Genomic DNA, 22951 nt, shown 5'->3' with positions numbered 1-22951 from the left:
TCGTTATTTTTAGTGATTCAAAAACATGCAGCATGACCAGTGTAGTCTGATTCACAAACTCATGATTCATATGAGCTGATTCTTCTTATTGAATCATAAACATACAGAATGGCCTGTGGAGTCTGATTCACAAACTCTTGATTCATATGAGCTGATTCTTCTTACTGAATCATAAACATACAGCATGGCCTGTGGAGTCTGATTCACAACTCATGATTCGTATAAAGCTGATTCTTCTTATTGAATCGAAAACATACAGCACGCTCAATATAGTCTGATTCAAGAACACATGAATCTCATGAGCCAGTTGTTTTTAGTGAATTGAAAACACACAGTATGACAAGTGTAGTATGACTCCTGAACGAATGCCTCTTATCAGTTGCCAGTTTGAATCAGTCTAATGAATGATCAGTGGTTACTGAATCAACATCTGACACAAACTAATAGATTTTCAAAGTCAAGGAGTAAGGGAATTAAGCAAGGAAATCATTTTTCTTGATTTATAAAATACAAACTCGTTGCGGGCCTAGTAGCGAGACCTGAGGAACGCCACTCTGCTGCCATTCAGAACTAATCTGAGAGCCACTGCGGCATTGTCACTTCCTTTGTCAATGACTAAATGGCCAGGCTAGAGAGCAACTATGAAGTGCATTATTGGATAGTAGAGAGGTATTCTCAGCTTTTGTTCTAAGGTTGCTGATTATAGCAGTATTCCAGACTGGTATCCCTGCCCTCAGCACACTCACAGACACGCATGCATGCACTGAATCTTTGACCATGGGCCAGGTCACCCCACATACATTTTTGGCATTTTCGCTAAAGATGATATCTCTCAGTTTGGCTGAGAACGGTAAACAACACATTCAGCCATATTGGAGGAGGGGCTTTACCAGAGAAATTGAGCCAAAACACAAGTTTGATGGGTAGTGGGTGGGAAAGTGTGGCTGATGCGGTCTGAACCAGACTGAACCCTGCAGAATTACAGATGGGTAGGCCGGGCCCTGCTTTGACTGAATCTTTCAGCGGTATTAAACACGATGGTCTTGCTGTATCCATGGGCCTGCAAAAGATGAGGTGAGTCAGAGGAAGAATATTATTTTGAGAGTAAAAACATTTAGCAAATATATTGTATCATACAATATTTTGTCATATCTGACACATACTAGAGTATTTGTACATTTGATATGGTGATGGTATTTTATGGTATATGAAAATGATTTTCCTCTTCCTTTCACTTTCCCCTCTCTCATTAACCTAACTTCCTCCACAGACTGGACTCATTAGGACTGAGTTGAGATAACTGCACGCTGGGTTTTCCTGTGGAACTCTAATACGCAAGTAGTACTGCAGCAAACATCAGCTCAGACGCACACCGAGCAGCATGTTCAGGTACACGCCTCCCTGGCAGGTGCTGTGTAACAGCATGGATCGTGATTTTAAGGTAAGGTTGTACAAATACATGTTTCAAGAGGTGCTTGTATGTTAGGACTTTAAAAATTATTCTATTCTACAACAATAAATTGACAAACTAGTCTCACTTGACCAGCTTTACAAAATATTTAAAGTTTTTTACATGTATGGAATTTCAGTCATAATGTGTATGGTACAATACTGTATGGTGCATTTTAGTGTTTTTAGTATTTTAGTGTATGCTTTTATTAAATAGCTAAAAAAAAAAAAGTTCATTGTTGATGTACAAGTCAAGTCAAATACTTGTGCATTGTACTTTATTTTTTTATCTAATACATTTTAATGTGGTTTATTTACCTAAAAAAAACAAAGTAGGCTAAATATTGTAATTTTTAATGCATATAAATAAACACTATCATTTTTTAATTAACTTAAGGGTATGTTTACAAGACAACGATGTACTAAAAACAGAAAAACTAAAACTTTAAAAAAACTTTCCATTGCGTTTTTTGCGTCCAGACTACAACGTTGTCGAAGCGATCCCTTTCAAACGTATCCACAAAAACTATTAAAAACGCTGTTTTATGAAAGCAAGGCCAGTTGGTGGTCACTTTGTGCCAATTTATCACTACATGCCTATCTATAGACTGGTGATGTAAAACGCATGAGCATGGCATAACCGTTTTCACAAATCCACATTTTTTTTGTGTACATGGCATTTTCAGCCCCCCAAACATAAATGCGTCCCCTGGATTTTTTGCGGGTCAAGTGTGTTCACGTAGAGGCCAATGTGAATAAATCTAGATTTAAATTCAAAGAGAAGTCAATATAGTCTATCCATGACCTATCGTTTTATTCTTTTCTAAAATGAGGCAATCTAAACATTATGGAGCGCTAACATTCTAATGCAATCTATGATTCATACACAAAGCCGGAGGACGCCCTCTCACAGAAAGCCCAAACGGATTCGTTCCAGGAAATCCCTTATATGGACAAAGGCATCCAGCTGTAGCAGCAGCTGAATAAAAAACAGAAACGTTTTGACTGATGAAACGTGAAGACCATTAACAAGTCAAGTCACCTTCATTTATATAGCGCTTTTAACAATATTGTTTCAAAGCAGCTTTACAGTGATAATAGGAAATTAAAGTAACAGAGATTGATTTGACTTTACAGCAGCTCTAGAATAAAGTTATTGTCCAGCTAAAGTTAGTTTTGATTGATTCACTTCATCGCAACGATCATTAGGTATTAACTTAGGGGCCGCTAACACGACACCGTTCTAACAGAAAACCCCTAATGCGATTTGCACAAAACAGTGCCTGGTGGCTCGAGAACGCAAACCATGAAATAGGTTCCTATAGGTTCAAGCCTTGAAAAATTATCGCTTCAGTGTAGCCACGTGAACCGGAATTATCCAGACAACGTTTTATCTGTACAGAGGTAAAGAGAAGGGAAGGCCTTCACAGGGGAGAGACTAGTTGACACTTCAGGACTGCGTTGTCGTCGTGGCCAGGCGCTGGTCCTTCATCAGATCCGGATACTGCCTGGATCCGGCGGACTGCGGTAAACCTCGGGATAAACAGAGAGACTAATATTAGCGTAGACGCCATCCTTCTTATGATGTAACAAGTACATCAGGATTTATGGGAAGTGTTCGCGGTTCCGGCTGATCTAATCTATGCAGCCTAACGTTGAATTATAGAAGTCTATAATGTATTATGTGAATGCTAGGTCAAAGAAATGTGTTTTTAGTCTAGATTTGAACTGACAGAGTGTGTCTGCTTCCTGGACAATGTTAGGAAGACTGTTCCAAAGTTCCAAACACACGAATGCGACAATATATGGTTGCGTGTTTTTCAGGCCATCTCAAGGTATTTATTGCCAATAAAGTATATGATGTATATGAGTATAATGATGCTGAAAATGCAGCTTTGATCACAGGAATAAATTACAGTTTACTATATATTCACATAGAAAACATATATTTTAAATTGTAATAATATTTCACAATATTACTGTTTTACTGCATTTTTTATTATATAAATGCAGCCTTGGTGAGCAGAAGAGACTTTCAGAAACATTAAACAATTGTTATGTTTCCAAACTTTTGATAGGTATTGTATATTTTCTGCCTTATTCTGTAATCATTTACATTTTTACATTGTATAAAATCCATGAGGATTTGCACAAATGCACAGTACATAAACCAATCATAAAATTGTCATAAAATATAAGAAAAAATGTATTATAGATATAAGTGGTTATTGCTCAGCTGTGTATTTTATTTCTTACCTAATTAAAAGCAAGCGATGAGTTCTTTTGTTGTTGTTTTTTGAAAAATAAAATCTGTCAATTAGACAAAGGTCAGATTAAAAACTGGTATCACACCTGACAATTCTTTCTTTTTTTTTTTGTGATCAATTTATTTTATTTTAAAGAGACAATGCATACAGGTATATACACGCCACAAAAATAGAGTATAAATATATATATATATATTCACATACATAAGCAAGCATATATAGCGATGCGTATGATTAACATAAACAATTAAAATAAATAAAAATGAAGATAAGAATAAATGAATAAAACCCCAGGTATAACCCACCCACCCCCTGGATCCAGATCACACCTGACCATTCTGACAAGTCCCCCTCACTGAAATGATGGCTAAGCCCGAGTTTTTAGTTTAAAATGGTGTCATTAACATTCCCTAGTTTATGGTTCTTATCCACTAGATGTCAGGATTTGTATTTTTCAATTCCCAGAAACTTTTGTGCACAAAGGTGAAAGGACTCTGTAATAGACACTTTTTTTTTACATGATAAGTTAAATAGTTACTGTGAATGACTTTTACTTGGCCATAAAGTCTGGAATGTATATGAGTGTCATGCTCTTTATTTTTCACTCACCCGATCTGCTCTGCTTCAGCTTTAATTTGAATTGCACTGTTGTTGTTATCCTCACTACAGCCCATACGGATACATCGTAGTTAACAAGAATGTTTATGAATTTATTCAGGCCTGTTAAACATCTCCATCAGATGGTTGTGTACAGATGGATCAGTAATAAGCTTTTATATTAATCTGCCAGGTGCCTATTCTTCCTCAAAACCCATTCCACAATCTATCAGTCTGTTGCACTCCTTCAGTCTGGGTGTGGGGTGTGTCTATGCTTGTATGTATGATATATTAGCTGAACTTTGTCAAGTCAGTGCAGTAAACACAGAAGTGCCTTCTTCATGTGACACTACAGGCTCTGATTCCACTTCTGATGTCAGAGGGTGAGTGTTGGTCATTTTTCTTCGGCTAAAACGTTTTGAGAAAGTCATGTTAAGTTATAATAAATAGCTAATCTTATTTATACATTTGAAAGGTGTGAGATCATTTGTAAGAGAGACAGGATATACAAGTATAGAACTTAAAAGAGTAGAACTTTGACCATTCCATTTTCTGAAAGACAAAAGCACTTATCTCAGTATTATCATCTTTTTTATGGCGGGAATCTTTTCACTTTCAGCCATTTTATTGTCACTGTACTCTAAAGGTTGATCAGGTTGAATATGGTTATGTATCTTACAATTATTTTTTTATAGAGTACTTCGACTGCATCTGTCTGAAAGAATATAAAAGAGCAGCTTGTGCACCTTGTGCTTTTTATGTTGAGTCCATTCCACATTCCACTGAGCATCTATCGAAACATGGCTGTTCTGTTATCAGTGGTTGTTAAAATATGGGTCACCGTCATGAAATTGTATTTGGATCTGGAAATGAAGCTGTAATCTAGTGGGTACATACAATAATAATAATAGGTAAAGACTCCCTGTAACATGACTTACACAATTATATGCTTTGGTCAACACACTGTAAAGCTACAGTACATTTTCTACACATTTTGGGACACCCCTCAAACAGTCTGGGCCAATCAGCATAGGCAGAGCGGCGGTTTCCAGGAAATCAGTTTATCAGCGGTTCACAGTTCACAATGTCACACATGGGCACTGGCAGTAAGCAAAACTCCCTTACAACTACGTAAGCTTGTTCAGAGTAGACAGTCTTATCTATTGTTTTGATGCAGTAACTGAAAATGTTTTTCCTACAATAATAAATTATTTTATATAAAATAGAATATTACAAATCTCTTCAATAACTTGAGGTGAGTGACAGCTTTTTAAACCTATATCACCATCTGAAGATGTATTTACATTTTCAAATACTTTTGTCATTGTCAAGTTATTAGACCTAAATTAGATTAAATCATCAGAAATTATTAGAAACATTTAGTTTTTTTCTCTATCTCTTCTTTAGAGGTTTATTAAAAATGTACAAATTTAGTTTAATTATTAAAAGTCAGCTTTTAAATAACCTATTGACTGCATTTTTATAATTTAATATGTACATTTTTACTACAGAGATGCAGACAGATGTCTTAATACAAAGTAGGAGATGGGTTATGAATACTGTAAAAAAAGTCAAACAGAAACATTGTTTTTCAGCTTTTTGATTGTTTTTCAGAGTTGATGAAACTATCAATTTACCATGATTTTACTATAAGGAAATATTTTTTTGTAAATTGAGGAAATCTTCGTTCAAAACAATCATGGAAATGTATTGTATAACAATGATGTCAGTTGTAGTTCTAGTTTTTAAAACTATCAAAGTTGACCATAGTTTCCACTAAAATAAAAAAAATAAAAATAAAAAAACTGTGCAAGCTTGGAGTTAACCATCAACATAAAGAAATTAAACAAAATGTAACAAAATACCACAGTTAAAGCATGGTTACTCTGCAAGAACTATGGTGTATTTTCACAAGGGGCAAGAGTATTGAAATTGAAAGTGTATTATCTCCCTCTATGTATTACATTTCTAACCGTTTTAAATTATAATGACATTTTGTGTAATATGTTATGAGTGTAAAATGTGTCATAAAAGTTCTAAATGTACATTGTAAATGTTTTTCACTCATTATACACAATTGGCTAAACCCTTTAATCTCAGACATCTTAAACCTTGTATGTTACATATCTGGAGATACTTTGTCACTTTTACTTACACACTACACACAATATGTGCCAAACATCTGATGTTTTCTTTCGTTTTTTTGTTGTTACCCAGAGACAGGCATCAACTGTGACAGTTAACCCATATGATTCATGCACACAGCCCTCAGTAGAGGAGCAGGCTGTGATCCATTCCCGTCCTTCTCTGAGACCTCTACTTCCCAGGCCTGCCCCAAACCATCCACCAGTCCCCATGACCAGCAACCCAAAGCGTTGGGTAATAAAGCCCTTCTACCCTAAGCTAGAGCAGTCGGATTTGCGCTCCATATTGAGCCCTACTGGTCAACCACAGTCGCTAGAGAACACATGGAGTAGCAGTCAGGACGGTGACTCTTTCAGGTTCAGTTTGGAAAGCATAACAGAAACAGGCATGCAGCCCACTGTGAAGGGGTCATCTGGCAGTGGTAAAAGCACCCCAGACATCATGGTCCAGGCTCGACAAGTGTCTGTGTCTGAGGATGGAAGTGACAGTGAGGACTTGATGGCCAGTACTCCAAGCAACCCCAGCAGCCCTGGAACTGCCAGCAGTACAGGCTCACATGTTGGGTTCTATTCCTTCGTAGATGACCCAGCAAGCCCAGAAGCAGAGATGAATGAAGTCTACATGATTTCTCCAAAAAGACAGGCCAATCTGAATACCTTGAAGGAGAAGAGCACTTTTAAGCTGCAGACGTACACAGAGGAAAAGAGACCTGGAAGGCTATTCGAAGAAAGTAACGGAGATGACCTTTACAGAGTTAAGGATGCCTCCACAGTGAATGAAGAGGAGGAAAATCAAGACCGAATTGACATAATCCGGAATCAGGCACCCAAGAATAGCCCTGCCCTTAAAGAACAGTGGAGTGCCTTGGAAAATCTGGACCTCAGTAACATGCCACAAAGGCTCCTGGATGGGTTTAGTGTACGCTATAAACCAGTGAGTATAAAGACTGAACAGGCCAGGGTTGAGCCTGGCACCATAGACAATGAGCAAATTGATTTCAATGCAGCACGAACGCAGTTTTTAATGATGGAAAGATCAAAACAGAACCCCTTCCTACAGAGTCCTCAGCAGCTCCCTTACTCCCCCAAATTGCGAGGACAATTTCTATCCTCAACAGCCAACATCTTCACTACAAAACAAGTAAGCAAAGAGTACAGCCTAGATGAGAAGCAGGTCCCAATAGCAACACAACAAGAGCCAGAAGTAAAGACTGTAACTGTGACTGAGGATCCAGAAGATGGTGTTCCGAGTGGTGTCATAGATGATGTTGACTTTGGTCTTGGTGACCGAAGTGTAGGCTACACCAGTAATGGGAGCATTTCAAACGAACCTTCCATTTCAGAGATGGGAAGTAGCTTGACAATACTTAGTGCAGACGAGACTCCCATTCAAAGGGAAATCAGAATTTCACAACAACGTGAAGAGAGTCTAAGGCGATCAAGGGGTATCTTGCACTCAGACAATTCGGAGATGGTGGAGATTAGGACAAAGCCAATTCTGACCCTGTCATCTTCACAGGTGAAAGCTACAAAAGTCAAAGAAACAAACAGAGTGAGTTTCCTCATTCAGAGAGAGCTTGATCTTGAGAAACAGCGACATAACCCAAAAAGTGTTTCAAGTCACCATATTCGAGAGAACCGAGTGCAGGACAAGAAGTCATTTGATTCTCAACCCGATAAAATTGTAATCACATCTATGAGGACAAGTTTAAGAGAAAGTCCCCCAAATGATGTAGAGCAAATAGCAGTCTCTGAAAATGACATGTGGATTACAGAGCAACCTGTACTAGTAGATGAAGGTGACATCTCGGATTCAAAGGAGGTTCTTTCGCCTTGCTGTCCTCATCGACATCCTAATGAATCTATGGTTCAAAGAAACACTGACAGTAGCAATTTTGGAAACCAAGCCCAAATGAGTGCATATTCTGAGGAAGACACCCATTCTAAAGTAAGGGTATATAAAGAAAATGGTGTTGACAGCCAAACCAATGACCTCGGAACAAAAAAAGAGCCACCCTGGACTACAGAAAAGGACAACAGCATGTTAGGAAAGAACAGATTATACTCTCCAAATATTCCGTCCCAACTAGATCCCACAAAAAATAGTTGGTACACTCCTACAAGGAGATCTCACATTGAGCACACTAACTGGAGCCCCAAAATGCAGAATGCCCCAAACAGTATCCGCCAGGAAATTGAAGAGGACCTCAGGCGTGAACAAGAGCTCCAATATCTGAGAGAGTCTTTCTCAGTACTCCCCTCAGCAGCCATGACTTCAGTGCCTACTTCCTCTGAACCCAGGTCTCCATTATATAGTAGTGAGGAAACTGTATTCTCACCACAAACTCCACATGGGGACATAGCAGAAGTGGATTCTGTACTTCCAGAAAAGAAGACTGATTATAGTTTCCCTTATTCCTGGAGTCTGGACACTTCCTCTGTCTCTCGTTTATCCATGGCAGGTAAAACTGTTCAGTCTATCTGCACTCAATAAATGGCAAATATAAACATAGCAAATGGGCAAACGGGGAGTGCATATAGGCACTTGTCTGTTGTCTTATTATTCTGTACAATGTTTGGGGCAAATGCATTTCATAACTTTCTTGTTTATAGCTAACTGATTAACTTAAGTGTTAAATGTTTATGGATGTCAGCAGTACCAAGGAATTAAAAAGAATTGCCAACTTAGTTTCTGAACTTTGGACATGACATAGCATTCTGCTTCACTGAAGAATGATTAATCATTTACTTTATGGATGTAAATGCACATTTCAAGTTAAAGTTACAGTTTTTCAGACAATCCAATGCATACCTGCTATGTCTTGGTTTCTGATATAATTTGTGCTGGTGCTTGGCCCTCGACATATGAACCATGGATTCATGTCAGGGCGAGGTTACAGTACACTTATCAGTACAGAATCTGTATCCACAATGAAATTAAGACTACATTTCAACAGATATATAGTATGTTCAGATGTATTTGTTTCAAAAATGCTCAGTGGAAAACATGAAACAGTATTCAAACATTTTTAACTGTAATCCAGAGAAAAGGAATGGGGAAACTAATTACTTGTTTATGTAGGTAGGTGAATGAATCATAATCATAATCTCTTGTTTTTCTTTATCTCTCCAGATAAAAGTCTACAGTTGTCATCACAACGACTCAATTCCAGACTGCCCTCTATGTCAGTTATGACACCCCAGCCATGGGGAAGTCCAAAACCTATGTCCCCAACTGTTTCCCGAGTAACCCCCATCAAGCCCTTGAGCACACTTGCTGATGTGTCATCACCTGTCTCCCAGAAAGGTCTGACTGAGACACTGCTAAAGGACTTTGAGGACAGACGTGTCAAACTGAAGCTGGAAGAAAGTGCAGTGAGTCAACTCAGTCTGCTGAATTTCACATTTACCATGTTTCTTTCAGGAAACAGTTTGATATCACAAAGCTACCAAGTAAATAGCCCTTAAAGGGATAGTTCACCCCAAAAAATGTAATTGTGTCATCATTTAATCACCTTAAAGGGATAGTTCACCCAAAAATGAAAATTAGCCCATGATTTACTCACCCTCAAGTCAACCTAGATGTATATGACATTCTTCTTTCAGACGAATACAATCGGAGTTATATTAAAAAATGTCCTGGCTCTTCCAAGCTTTATAAAGTCCATCAATGTGCATCCATCCATGATAAAAGTGCTCCACATGGCTCTGGGGGGTTAATAAAGGCCCTCTGAACTGAAGCGATGTGTTCGTGTAAGAAAAATACCCATATTTAAACCTTCATCAACTAAAATAACTAGCTTCCGGTAGACGGCCAACGCAAGTCGACTTACACCAAAAGAGTAACACTTGACGATGTATGACGTAGGATGTCGAAGTAGCTTTGACGCCTCTTGCTGTTCAAACAAACAGGGCAGGGCAACAAACTCAGGCTCCTCCATTTCTCTTTAAAAATTGTTGTTTCAGACTTCTAATTTTTGACTGGTGTTTTGGTTTGCTCTATCCTCTGCGCTTCCGCATTCGTCATTACGCTGTGCATCAAGGCCAATGGTCACTCTTTCGCCGTAAATCGATGCGTACGGCCATCTGCCGGAAGCTAGTTATTTAAGTCTATAACATTTTAAATATGGATATTTTCCTTACACAAACGTATTGCTTCACTTCAGAAGGCCTTTATTAACCCCCCAGAGCTGCGTGGAGCACTTTTATCATGGATGGATGCACTTTGATGGACTTCAAAACTTAAATGGCCATTCACTGCCATTTAAAATGCCATTTTTTTTATATAACTCCGATTGTATTCGTCTGAAAAAAGAATGTCATATACACCTAGGATGGCTTGAGGGTGAGTAAATCATGGGCCAATTTTCATTTTTGGGTGAACTATCCCTATGTCATTCCAAATCCCAAATTCAAGGAAGAAAAAAAGTATATATCTTTGAATAATGAATAATATAATATTTTTTGTAAAATACATATATACAATAGATACAGTTTTAACAATGTATTTAGAGATGTTTAAAATGTTTCTCTTTATAATTTTTTCTTTCTCTCAGTACGCTGGGATCCAACCTGTTGATGCCGTGAACAATGAGGTGAGAGGACGTTTTCTATGTCAAGTGCCTTCTGATAAAGATTCAGTTTGATGATGTTATGTAACAGTGGTTTCTCCGCAGGTCGTAGAGGCCACCCGTGTAACAAGGCATAAAAACCAACGGGCCCTGCAGTGGGAGGCGGGCATGTACGCCAACCAGGAGAGCTAATGAATCATCATCGACATAACAGGATGCACACCTGGAATCATCTTCAGACAAGGATGACTTAATGGACTAGTTTTTATACCATATTGCTCTTACAGACACACTATACTTGCGCCACCTCACCATATAAAGTCAATGGATGTGAAACAAGGATGGGAATCTCATTCACAGCTTTGCTGGCTGTTTAGAATCAACTGGCATGGTGTAAATAGTGTAGGTGTGAAGAGCATGTTGCCTGCTTGCGGTGAATTGCATGCATTCGCTTCTGCAGAGAAGCTCTAGCAAATTCAATAATGAAAACTTTCTTTATCTCTTTCTCCGCCCAGTACATTAACAGTAACATTTAACTCTCATCCTTTATTCTTATATAAAAATAAAAAAATATATAAAAAATGTAAATAAAACATCAAACTGTAGTGCAGATTATTCAATGACCTTCATCAGTGCTTAAATTGACAGGTCAGCTTGATTTTTATATGAGGAATAAAACAAATTAAGAAAAGTAGAGCCAGGTTCCTACGTAAAGAGGAGGGCCTAAGAAATCTGGACCTGGATATGAACTCACACAAGCCTGTTGATCTAACAAAGTGGTTTCCGTTTTGAAATAATGTTGAATATTGCTTTTTATTGAAAAATGTAAAATATGAATAGAATATTCCTTTTGTATTGAATTTTGAAGATTCAAAATGTTGCTCTGGAGATTTTTGCAGTATTGTAAATGTGATATGAGAATTGTCTTTTTTTTAAAGAAAAAAAATTACAATCTACTTAAAGATTATACATTGTAATTGTAAGTTATGTCATCATCACTCAGAAGAGTTTTGTTTCAATAATAGTCTTGTATATGAAAATTAACTTAATCGATGTATTCTGTGTTGTTACCCTAATAATAACAATAATGATAATACACTAATATTACAAATATATAATAAAATGCTTGATTTTAGTAGAGATGTTTCATTTAGTCAAAAAATATTTATTACATTTTTGTAGAATATAAGATTTGCTACAAGATTCAAGGGCCTGGAGAGTGATTCCCAACCAGTGGTACTGCAAAAGATTTTAAGCAAAAGAGAGAACAAAAATTAAACTAATTGGAAATCAAACATAATGGAAAAGGAAAGAAAACCGGGCTTTAACATTTGCTGAGTCGGTTTTACAATCACAGTATTATTTTTTTATTATTTCTTTTTTTCAACATAAATAATGACTGACTTTATATGAGCTAAGCTGAATGTTTGGTGTTTATGAAGGTGTACTTGAGCCTTAATTTGTTGGGACACATAAGACAGGAAGGTTGGAAAACACAAATTGTGAAAAAAAAAAAAAGTTAGATAAAAAAAAATCAAAATGATACATTTATAATCAGCAAAGAGTAAGTGCAAAACAACTGAGTGTCTCGACTAGTTTGTTGACTACTATGTTAACAAGTTCCACCAATATTTTCATCAATTAAGCACTGTCAAAATCTGATACACCTGCAGAATAATCTTTTCTTCACATGGTCTCAGGCTCCAGTCCACCTGAATACCTCTGTGCAATATTTCTGTTAAATTCATTCAAGTTAAATGTGGTGTTCTGTTGTTGTTGTTGTTGTTTCTTTAAATGCGAGCACATGTATGACTATGGCACTACAGCGCCCCCTAGTGAATAAACTCTATTAACATGATTTTTCTAAATGCTTGCAAAGTAATTTCCTTAATTGTTTGGTAATTCAGTGTCAGTGTCATAAATATGTCTGCACAACAGCAGAACAGATTAAATAAAGCCACAGATGCTAGACAAGACTCAAAACCACCTCTGAACGAACCCCTGTGTATTGATATCACACTTTTTTTATGCTCTCCGAGGTGAAATTGAGGGAATCTCATGGTACAGTAGATGCATTTACAAGCAGCAACAAGTTTCCTTTTAAAATCACTTTCACTTCAATCACACAGCTTCTATCCTGATTTAAACTGTTCAATGCCAAGCGGGGCTTTCCACGCTTTCACATCAATTAAAATCCATTTCCAGTGGATAAAATCCTGTGAGTATATCATTCGATTTTTTTCTGTATATTAACATCAATTTTCATATTAGCCTGTACCAGCATTTAAATGCATGAGTGTAATTGCATAACCTCTGCTATTGTGTGTATAATCAGATGACATATTTTATGCAGCATTTATAATTTTGATTTAGAAGATGATCGATCTTAATTTGAAGACAACATAGGCCTACATCAGCTTGTACTGTTGTTCTCTTTCTATTTATTTCCATGCAACATTAATGTCAATAATATGGAAAGACTGGGGCTAGCTGTCACATTTTTTTAGTACAGTGAATATTTCTCAAGGTGTCTTTAACTGGAAGTTTATTTTTTACATTTTACAGTTACTAAAAGTGGCCTTTTTACTTGCTAAAAAAAACTGTAAATATTTGACTTGAGAATATTTGGTATACATACACACAGACACACACACACACAATGTTAGTGAAAGTTCTAGTAAAATGAGACGCTTACAGAGAAGTCATAAAAAAAACACTGACCGGAGTACATGACAAGGCTGAACCAATAACAAAAATATAAGCGCTTGCACTTAGTATCGCCGTCACATGGTACGTGTTACTTCTCTGAGTGCAGGCACTTAGCAACCATCCAGAACACCCTAGCAACTACCTAGCAATCATTCAGAACACCCTAGCAACTTAAACTGCTTCAAGCTTTTCAAACATCAACGTTTGTTCACAAACTTTACTCCACTAGTTTGTGCTATTGCTTGTAATTTGTTTATGCATTCATATTTTATTACTGTTTTCTTGTCTTTAAAAAAAAAATACTTTATAGTAGTTTGTGCCTAAAAATTGGAACCGAGAATTTTCACTGGTAAAAGAACTGATAAGAATGTAAATGTGTCCCTTGAAATGCCGCTTTGGATAAAAGCGTCTGCCAAATGCATAAATGTAAAATGTAATGTAAATATATATAAAATGTTGATGTCATAACATATTTATTAAGGTTAATTAAGGTTACATGGGTCAAAAACACCAAAAGCAATAACTAAATGTGACATTATAATGGTTTTATGTGAAGATTAAGTTAAATTAAATTAAAAGTTGTTATATTTTTAAAGCCTATCTAATGTTAAAAATGATGGCTTTCAATTATAATGTAATGTTGAATTGCTATGATTGCTCATTTAATTTGTAGAATTTTGAGACAAAAAAAACTTGATTATTCATGATTAATTAGAAAATTTGTCGTTATTAGTTAATTTTTTGTTTTTAAATAGATTGACAGCACTAATAAATATAAGGCTTATCTTTTGTCTTAAAGGTCTGCCAATCAAATGGGGGCCATTCTGACTTTAGTGGAGCCAGTGGTTGTCATCAATAGACTGGGGACGTCCTTCTTTGAGATGGCCCTCACGCAGACTGTGTACAACCAGTCGCTGAGGGCAACACGAGGAGACAGTGATCAAGCACAGGCGTTATCCTCGCGCTTTCTTCTTATTCAGAGTGTGTTATCCTCAGTGGCGGCCATGTTGTCCATTATACCACTGAGCCGCATGGCAGACCGTCATGGACCTAAAGTCTTCCTGGTGGCCTCTCAAATGGGTTCAGTTTTGGGCATGTTTATGCTTGTCATCTTCATGTACAGTGATGTTCCTCTGGAGTTTCTGTACTTGGGCTCTTTGCTCCATGGTTTGAGTGGAGGCGGGCCAATGTTCTGGGCCGGGGTGGCTGCCCTGGCGTCTCTGAGTTCGAAGCAGTGCAAACGCACTCTTAAACTCAACATCGTGGACTTCTGTTTTGGGGTCGCAGGGGTTGTGGGAGGTCTCCTGTCTGGATATCTGTACCAGATGGGACCGTCAATTCTCCTCCTAACAGCAATTCTTGTCAGCGTTGTGGCACTACTGTACACGGTGTTTGCCTTCTCTGACTTGAGATGTTCTCAATCCGAGGGAGAGCCGTTGCTGACTGAATCCGAAAGTGGGAACACGATGGATCGAGTCTCCATAGGGATGCTGATGACGGCCATGGTGCTGTTCATGTTAGGCGTGATCGGGGCAGAAAATGTGCTCCAGCTGTATGTACTGAAGCCCCCTCTGAGCTGGGATTCGGTGTGGGCAGGATATGGCAGGGCCGCCACCAGTGCCATGTACCTCAGTAGCTTCATAGGGGTTGTGATTCTGTTCAATGTGTTGGGGGACACAGCCCTCACTCTTCTGGGTATTGTGTCCAACTGCACAGGGATGGCGATCATGACATTTGCATTAGAAAGCTGGGTCTACTTCCTGGGTAAGTTGGTATTAAAGGGGTAGTTCACCCAAAAATAAAAATTTCAAATGAAAATCATTTAATCACTCTTAAGTTGTTCCAAACCTTTATGAATTTCTTTCACAAAAGAAGATATTTTGAAGAATCTCGGTAACCAAACAGTTGATGGGCCCCATTGCCTTCCATAGTATGGAGGGGGAAAAAAATATTATGGAAGTCAATGAGGTTCATCAAGTGTTTGGTAACACATATTCTTCAAAATATAATCATAAATTGTCATGTAAATTAATAAAATCTTATAACTCCATGAGCATGTTTATACTGAGTAATATAAAAAAAGTTATGCCAAGCTCTAAAATATGTTATCAGGTAGAAATTGGACAATCCAGCAAACAACAGAAAAAAAATGGGACCTTTGAATAGTGCTGTGGACAATGAGTTAGGAGTTTAAAGATCAGTTTAGCGAATTTTTTCAGGCGAAATCTAGTAATTTCAATAGGAATCTACGCAATTGCGAATTTTGCAAGAGGGCAAAAGATTTACATGTCCGTGACGCTGCATCTATGCTAGGTGTCATTAGTCCAACATGACTGATATACTGTGCAATATAAAAAATCATCGTTGTGTTTCTGCATTGAGATGTGTTGTTTTATACAGCTAGAGGAATCATGATGTTCGCCTGCGTTCCCATGCCAACACTGCGAGCAATGCTGTCCAAGAATCTGCCTCCTCAGCAATATGGTAAAGTCACAACTGCACAGAAACAAAAACTAAAAACAGAGAAGAAAATATTATAGCAGGCCATTATGGAAGTTGCTTAGAATGTGCTTCATCTAAGTACAAGTCATATATTTGAGGTCATGATGCATGTTATTTGACACTTCATGAGAGACCTCTGCTGTTTCTCTTGGCAGGGCGAGTCTTTGGGCTGCTCCAGCTGGTTCTGGCTGTGACCGACCTCTTGTCTAATGTCTTTTTCACCTCCATTTACCCACTAACTCTCGGCTGGTTCAGTGGCTTCTGCTTCCTCCTCTCATGTGGCATTAGTTACATTAGTGCCGTCCCGATCATGTAAGTAAATCTACCGTTAAAAAAAACAACAGCAAAACGTTTTTGGGTGGTTTCTTCTCAGAATATGCGTAGTAACAGCTACTTGTTTTGTTTTTCAGTTATCTAAGTGGCAGAGAACATGGAACATGAGAACATGAAAATGTGTCTGTTGTAATTCTTTTTGAGCCCCTAATGAGATATGGTGATTGAAAATATATGATAAAATTATATTTCAATGCTTTTGCGTTTGCATTCCATCAGACACTTTGCATTCATTCACATAAATTTTGTGTTCTAAAATGTACACAAAATTGAAGGAATAGTTCACTTAAAAATTTAAATTCTGTCATCATATACTCACCCTCAAGTTGTTTCAAACCTGTATGAATTTCTTTCTTCTGCTGAACACAAAGGAATATATTTTGAAGAATGTCAGTAACCAAAGGCCTAATTAACTTCCATAGTAGGAAAAAAATACAATGGAAGTCAATGGGACCAGTTAACTGTTTGGTTACTGACATTCTTCAAAATATATTCCTTTGTGTTCAGCAGAAGAAAGAAATTCATACAGGTTTGAAACAACTTGAGTGTGAGTAATTTAGTAAATGATGACAGAATTAAAATTTTTAAGTGAAATATTCCTTCAATTTTTTTTTTTTTACATTTTAGGTTGAACTATCCCTTTAAGGCATGTGAAGAACATTTCTATTTCAGTGCTTTTGCAAGTGAATGCAAAGTTTCATGCGGATGCAAAACTTTGGTGAGAGAACGCAAAGGTGAACAAATGCAACGTTTCTTGGGGAATGTTACACTTTTGAAAGACAACACGAGTGTCTGATGGAATGCAAACACAAAAGCATTGAAATATAATTTTATCATATTTTTAAGTGAACAATTCCTTTCAGTTAACATTTACTCACCGTGGTGTTGTTCTTATACTGTATGCTGTTCTTTCTTTTTAAGACCACAAAAGGAGAAATTTTAAAAAATCCCACTCGTGCTCGTCCATATGGCAGTCAACCTTTAATAAAAGATGCAAAAGTATCAGAGAATAATACCATGCAACACATGTTGTATATCCAACGTGTTTTGGGGTATACGAGGGTTTGAAAAAAAAAAAATGCTATATGTGACGTGCGTGTTCATGAGACTCTATTAGTTCCACAGTTCAATCTGACTCGCCCAGAAAAAGCACAAAAGTTATTTGAAATGAAGATGAATAAAAACCCGACAAAAATGCTATACCTAGAAATCCCCCCAAAAATGATCTGTGTGCTTTAATTATGCTGTGAGTTGAATATCTCCGGACCGGAACTCAGCTGTCAGAATGACAGCTTGCCAGATGTGAACACTATAACTTCTTTACCTGGTCACTATTCACTGTCATTATATGGACGAGCACAAGCCTTTTGTGGTCTGAAAAAGAAAGAAGGGCATTCGGTATTAGAACATAACCAGGATGAGAAAATTATTCATTTTCATTTTAGGGTGAACCAACACTTTCTATATAACCCTCCATATATTTCTATTGGATATATATATTGTTAATTAAATTATTCTATTGTTAGAGAACAGCATTACAGATGGTGTATATTGTTACAATAAATAGTCTGTGCTTCCTGTATGGGTTGTTCTCAATAAACCTCATTTAAAGAGCCTGTTGCTCTTTGGTTGGCTGCTTAGTCATGCTTTTCCCAAGTTGGCTATATTTTAACAGCATGAGTATGGGGTTCTGCAGTTCACTAATAAAGTTTTTTTCTCCAAATTCAATTTATGTTTTGGTTCAGGTGTGTTTTATTTTGTAATGTCCAACAGCTGCCACAAGGTGTCACCCAATCGTCTATGCACGACTTACTATGGCAAGCAGAATTAGTATAGAAAACTTTGGTTTGATTTTATTCATGGATATTTTAGTTTCAATTGTATTTTGATGAGTAATATCAGAGGTCAGAATAATAATTAGATATATCTCTGTAATCCTACTGTGAGATGATTCAAATCAAAAATATTGTTTTATAGCTGTCAGTGTTTATTATAATTTATCCATGCACATAATTCTTTTTTTTTTTTATTCATGAGCCCTTGTAATCTTTAATCAAAAACACTAACTTCCCAACCCCTTCAAAAGAAAGAATGATGCACCTCATCACAGTCTGCTGGGTTATAGTCACCCATTGTTGGTTCGCCAAGCTGTTAAACCGGATTGACTGTAATGACAGACAGAGGAGTCATAGAGCGTTTTTTCTTTAACAAAGGAAATGAGAATATTCTCATCTGTTGAAACAGAATAGAAAGTTAATACTTTTCTGATAGTTATTTTCTTGTGAGTCATCTGCTCCTATTGCTTATGTCACTTCCTACTGTAAATGTTTTAACAAACATGCCATATGGCAATTTACCAGTAAGGTAAGTTGTAACATTACCTGTAAATTACCAGTAATGTGCTCTGTGTGAACGCAGAATGATCACATGATCACATACTAAGTCAGATGGCGTTGACGTAAGAAGTCTGCTTTGGGCCAATCATAAAGTTCTTACAACGTAAGATCACAGAATTTACCCGGTATTTTTGGTGCTAAAGTGTGAATGGTGTCTTACCGGTAAAAAGCCAGAATGCCGTGTGAACAGCATATTTGTGTATTTACCAGAAAAGTAATTCTGGTAGCCTAATTACCGGGGTTTTTGTGTGAAAGGGGATAATATTTCTTTGTTAATGTAATAAAACACTAATTTAAACTATTTAAACCAGTCTTTAAAACTAATTGCTGGAGGTTTGTCAATTTGTAAATGCATTAACACCATAGACCTCGACTCCCTGTCACGTGACCAGACATAAAACCCATTTTTCAATTATTATTATTAATTGACATGATTGTTTAATTTCCTTACAAATAGCATAAAAATGCATATCTCTGGGAAAAATGTGGGATTAAATGGTTTAAATGTTAAATCGGCTTGCCATTTGCCTACTGCCTACGTATTTCCGCTAAACTTTCAGTGTCTACTCGAGCTTCCGGTATAGTCACTCACTCACTGGCTGCTGATAACAAACTGTGGTGGTAGTAGGCTAGTAGTAAACTCTGACATATTTCAGTTAACTATCGATCACAAACAGATTGATATATCATTATAATATTATTAACATGCACTTTTAATATATGTTGTTTTAAAATATATAGCCTAATTTTACTAATGAGCTCAAAAAGCTTTAAATACCTTCAGCGTGAAGGTGGCGGATCATCTCGATATTGTTGTGTCCCGTTCTGTAAAATGTCCTCAAGGTTTAATTCTGTGATAAGTTTCCATAGTTTCCCTTTGGACGACGAAATACGGAAAAAGTGGCTTCTCAATCTCGGGCGTGAGGATTTGACCCCGACTCCGAATACAAGAGTCTGCAGTCGTCACTTCAAGAGTGATGATTTGATTGAGCCGTCGAGTCCTATAGCACGCCGGCTGCTGAAGAAGGGCGCTGTGCCCACGGTGTTCCCGAGGAACGATTCCACTCCAAAGCGCACAGATTTACGGAAGAAGAGGAAAGTTTTTCGCGTGTCTACGGACTTACCGCATCAGGATCATGATTATTGCTCATCTCCAGTCCAGGTTAATCTGGCTGTGGATCAGAACGAAGTTCTCCGAAAGCAGGTGGAGAGCCTGAGGAGACAGCTGGAAGAGTTGACTGTCCTTCAGAGATTTTGTTTAGGGCGATTTGCTGCATCTGACGATGACATAAGGTTTTACACTAGGTAAGCTCTAAACCGTAAACAGTATGAGTATAACATAGCCTACACATTGGTCGTCTGAAACTAAAACTACTCTTTTGGTTTTTAATAATACATAAAAGAAGTTCGCTTGCTGCACTTGCACTTACAGTTTACAAAAAACCGTTTGCATAATGATACAAAATGATGCCACTTTTCTTAAAGAGTACACTTTAATGACATACAGTGTTTGTATAACTTAATCACTAATTTAATTACTTATCCCTTAATAAAAGTAAAGTAAGGGATTGCCCTTAATTTTTCTGTAATTTACAGTTTTGATGCATTAAATGCTTTATAGACTATATAATAATTCTATATAAAACAATTATATTTTGTAACATCACAATTTAAAGCCTAATATTAAAATGTATGTTTTTAATGTAAGCTTCTCCCTTTAAATACTTTGGTCAGTTCAAGAATAGTTTATTTGCATTTTTATATTATATATTTCAAAACTTTAAAAGAGTAGTTTCATGTCTACTTCTGTATTTTTTAACTGTACCATTTTATTGGTCACACTTTTTAAGACATAGGCTAGTAGCTGAAATTAATTACTTTTTTGGAGTAATTTACCTAAAATTGATTTAAATTGATTTTTCACAAGGATGTATAGTTCATAAAGCCTTATATTTTGCTCTTAACAAAAAGTAAGCTACAACTCTAGGTTGAGCATTACATTTGTTGGTGTAGGCTGTATTATCTCAAACATGTCCCACATCTCGTGTAGGTTTGCGACTTACAACCACTTGATGGCGTTCTGGAGTCTGATAGAGCCTGCATCCCTCAACATGCTTCGTTTGACCAGAGCAACAACAAAGAGTGAAGATGGAGCATCCGACAGTGCATCTGTAAATAATTACTTTATGCAATTTATAAGTATCATTTATAATCTATCATTTATTATGCTATATATTAAATACATGTGAGAATAGAAAGTGGAAATAGATTTTTTTTTATTGTTTCTAATGTTACTTTCTCTATATAAACATACACTTCTCCAATTTTGTTCTTTTAACAGTATCAGTCCCTGCAGCCCGTAGATGAGTTTTTTCTCTTCATGGTCCATCTCTCGATTGGGCTAACAAAGAGGGATCTGGGCCACAGATTCAACATCCATCGGTCCACCGCGAGTCAAATAATTACAAAATGGGCCAATTTTCTCTACACCATTCTTGGATCTGTGTGCATCTGGATGTCTGAGGAGGCGGTCAAGGCTCAAATGCCAAAGGAATTCAAAGACTACCCAGACACACAAGTAGTGATTGACTGCGCAGAGCTGCGTTGCCGAACACCGTCCTCTCTCCGGCTTCAAGGTGAAGAGTCCCAATGCTCCTTCAAGGGGTTGATTGGCATAGCACCGCATGGCGCAGTCACTTTTGTGTCGTCCTTGTGTGCAGGATCTGTCAGTGACAATGAACTTCTGAAGCAGTCTGGGATTGAGTCGCTCCTGAAACCTGGAATGGCCATTATGGTCGACAAAGGTTTTTTTGTAGATGACTGTGGCCCATGCAAAGTCTACAGACCTGCTTACCTGTTCAAGCAGGAAGAGTTTCCAGCTAAAGAGACTCAATCTATTGCTCAGCTGAGGGCCTACCTTGAGCTCCTCATCTGCAGAGCGAGGCAACACCAGCTGTTTGATACAGTCATCCGTCTCTCCAACATCAGGACCATCAACCAGCTATACACTGTTGCTTGTCTCCTTACAAACTACCAGAATGGCCCTTTGTTACAAGCATGGGCAAAGGATTAAAGACTAGACAAAACTCTGTGTTGGGGATTAGATCAAAGGATTAATGTAACTAGATAAATGTAAAGTTTAAACATGTCAATATTAAAAACTCTGATACAGTGTTTCTAATGTTTCTGTAAACATAAACAACTTTACAGTGGCATGCAAACAAAATTATTAATTAATTGTGTTAATTTAAATTAATTTACATTGTTTCTGTAAATGTGTGAATAACTTTGTTAAGCCTTTCCTGTACATCACTGTAATGTAAACGTAAAAATAACTTAAATACAGAAACAAAGTTATTTACACTTTTATAGTGGTGTACAGGAAAGCTGTATAAAGTTATTATTGTTTATTGAAACAACTGAATAAATGTAAACACAATGTATACCGGTATATAAATTTTATGCAATGTTTCTGTAAACCTATAAATAACTTTATAATGTGTTTCCTGTACACCTGAAATGGAAACATGTTAATATAAATAACGCAAGTACAGAAACATGGAATCAAAGTTATTTATATTTGCATGTATTCCAGTTTACAGGAAAAGCTTTATAAAGTTATGTTTACAGAAACACTGCATTAATATAGATCAATGTAAATGTAAATAGCTTTAATGTGTGTCCTTGACACCATTGTAATGTAAATATAAATAAATGTATAAAACTTTTCCTGTGTACCACTCTGATATAAACATGTAACACTTAAAGCGATAGTTCACCCAAAAATGACTCAAGTTGTTCAAACCTGTATGAATGTATTTCTTCTGCTGAACACAAAAGAAGATATTTTGAAGAATATGGCTTACCAAAAAGTTGATGGGCCCCATTGACTTCCATAGTATGGACAAAAACTAAATACTATGGAAGTAAATGTGGCCCATCAACTGAATTTTCATTTTTGGGTGAACTATCCCTTTAACTTT

General features: G+C 37.0%; 3 protein-coding genes across 5 annotated transcripts; all 3 read left to right on the top strand.

The window, feature by feature from the left end:
* The first annotated feature begins 922 nt into the window (after positions 1 to 922).
* misp (mitotic spindle positioning) lies at positions 923 to 13021 on the top strand. 3 transcript variants are annotated; one of them, XM_079597378.1, is made up of 6 exons: positions 923 to 1074; positions 1271 to 1441; positions 6531 to 8919; positions 9591 to 9832; positions 11014 to 11052; positions 11134 to 13021. In XM_079597378.1, the coding sequence occupies exons 2-6, from the start codon at positions 1382 to 1384 to the stop codon at positions 11218 to 11220; spliced, it is 2817 nt and encodes a 938-aa protein (XP_079453504.1). In that variant the 5' UTR covers positions 923 to 1074; positions 1271 to 1381; the 3' UTR covers positions 11221 to 13021. The 3 variants fall into 3 exon arrangements, with proteins under 3 accessions (XP_079453504.1, XP_079453506.1, XP_079453505.1); XM_079597380.1 differs by lacking the exons at positions 923 to 1074; positions 1271 to 1441 and adding an exon at positions 4563 to 4696; XM_079597379.1 differs by lacking the exons at positions 923 to 1074; positions 1271 to 1441 and adding an exon at positions 5330 to 5568.
* A 163-nt stretch (positions 13022 to 13184) lies between these two features.
* LOC306990490 (solute carrier family 46 member 2) lies at positions 13185 to 16851 on the top strand. Its single transcript, XM_079597381.1, has 5 exons — positions 13185 to 13246; positions 14537 to 15501; positions 16138 to 16221; positions 16395 to 16551; positions 16650 to 16851. Exons 2-5 carry the CDS (start codon positions 14550 to 14552, stop codon positions 16678 to 16680), a joined length of 1224 nt encoding a protein of 407 aa, XP_079453507.1. The 5' UTR covers positions 13185 to 13246; positions 14537 to 14549; the 3' UTR covers positions 16681 to 16851.
* A 2643-nt stretch (positions 16852 to 19494) lies between these two features.
* LOC306990302 (uncharacterized protein) lies at positions 19495 to 22803 on the top strand. Its single transcript, XM_079596969.1, has 3 exons — positions 19495 to 20273; positions 21019 to 21139; positions 21310 to 22803. Exons 1-3 carry the CDS (start codon positions 19723 to 19725, stop codon positions 22039 to 22041), a joined length of 1404 nt encoding a protein of 467 aa, XP_079453095.1. The 5' UTR covers positions 19495 to 19722; the 3' UTR covers positions 22042 to 22803.
* Positions 22804 to 22951: the final 148 nt, after the last annotated feature.

The sequence above is a fragment of the Phoxinus phoxinus genome (assembly GCF_949152265.1).
Source record: "Phoxinus phoxinus genome assembly, chromosome: 22".
Lineage (NCBI taxonomy): Eukaryota > Metazoa > Chordata > Actinopteri > Cypriniformes > Leuciscidae > Phoxinus > Phoxinus phoxinus.
The sequence above is the reverse complement of the archived record's forward strand: the minus strand, read 5'-3'. Positions and strand labels throughout refer to the sequence as shown.

Coding starts and splice junctions, on each gene's coding strand:
- LOC306990302 (XM_079596969.1), top strand. CDS start 19,723: ATGAGCTCAAAAAGCTTTAAATACCTTCAGCGTGAAGGTGGCGGATCA. Junction 20,274..21,018: donor GACATAAGGTTTTACACTAG/GTAAGCTCTAAA, acceptor CATCTCGTGTAG/GTTTGCGACTTACAACCACT. Junction 21,140..21,309: donor GAGCATCCGACAGTGCATCT/GTAAATAATTAC, acceptor TTCTTTTAACAG/TATCAGTCCCTGCAGCCCGT.
- LOC306990490 (XM_079597381.1), top strand. CDS start 14,550: ATGGGGGCCATTCTGACTTTAGTGGAGCCAGTGGTTGTCATCAATAGA. Junction 15,502..16,137: donor AAGCTGGGTCTACTTCCTGG/GTAAGTTGGTAT, acceptor TGTTTTATACAG/CTAGAGGAATCATGATGTTC. Junction 16,552..16,649: donor ATTAGTGCCGTCCCGATCAT/GTAAGTAAATCT, acceptor TTTGTTTTTCAG/TTATCTAAGTGGCAGAGAAC.
- misp (XM_079597378.1), top strand. CDS start 1,382: ATGTTCAGGTACACGCCTCCCTGGCAGGTGCTGTGTAACAGCATGGAT. Junction 1,442..6,530: donor GCATGGATCGTGATTTTAAG/GTAAGGTTGTAC, acceptor GTTGTTACCCAG/AGACAGGCATCAACTGTGAC. Junction 11,053..11,133: donor TTGATGCCGTGAACAATGAG/GTGAGAGGACGT, acceptor GTTTCTCCGCAG/GTCGTAGAGGCCACCCGTGT.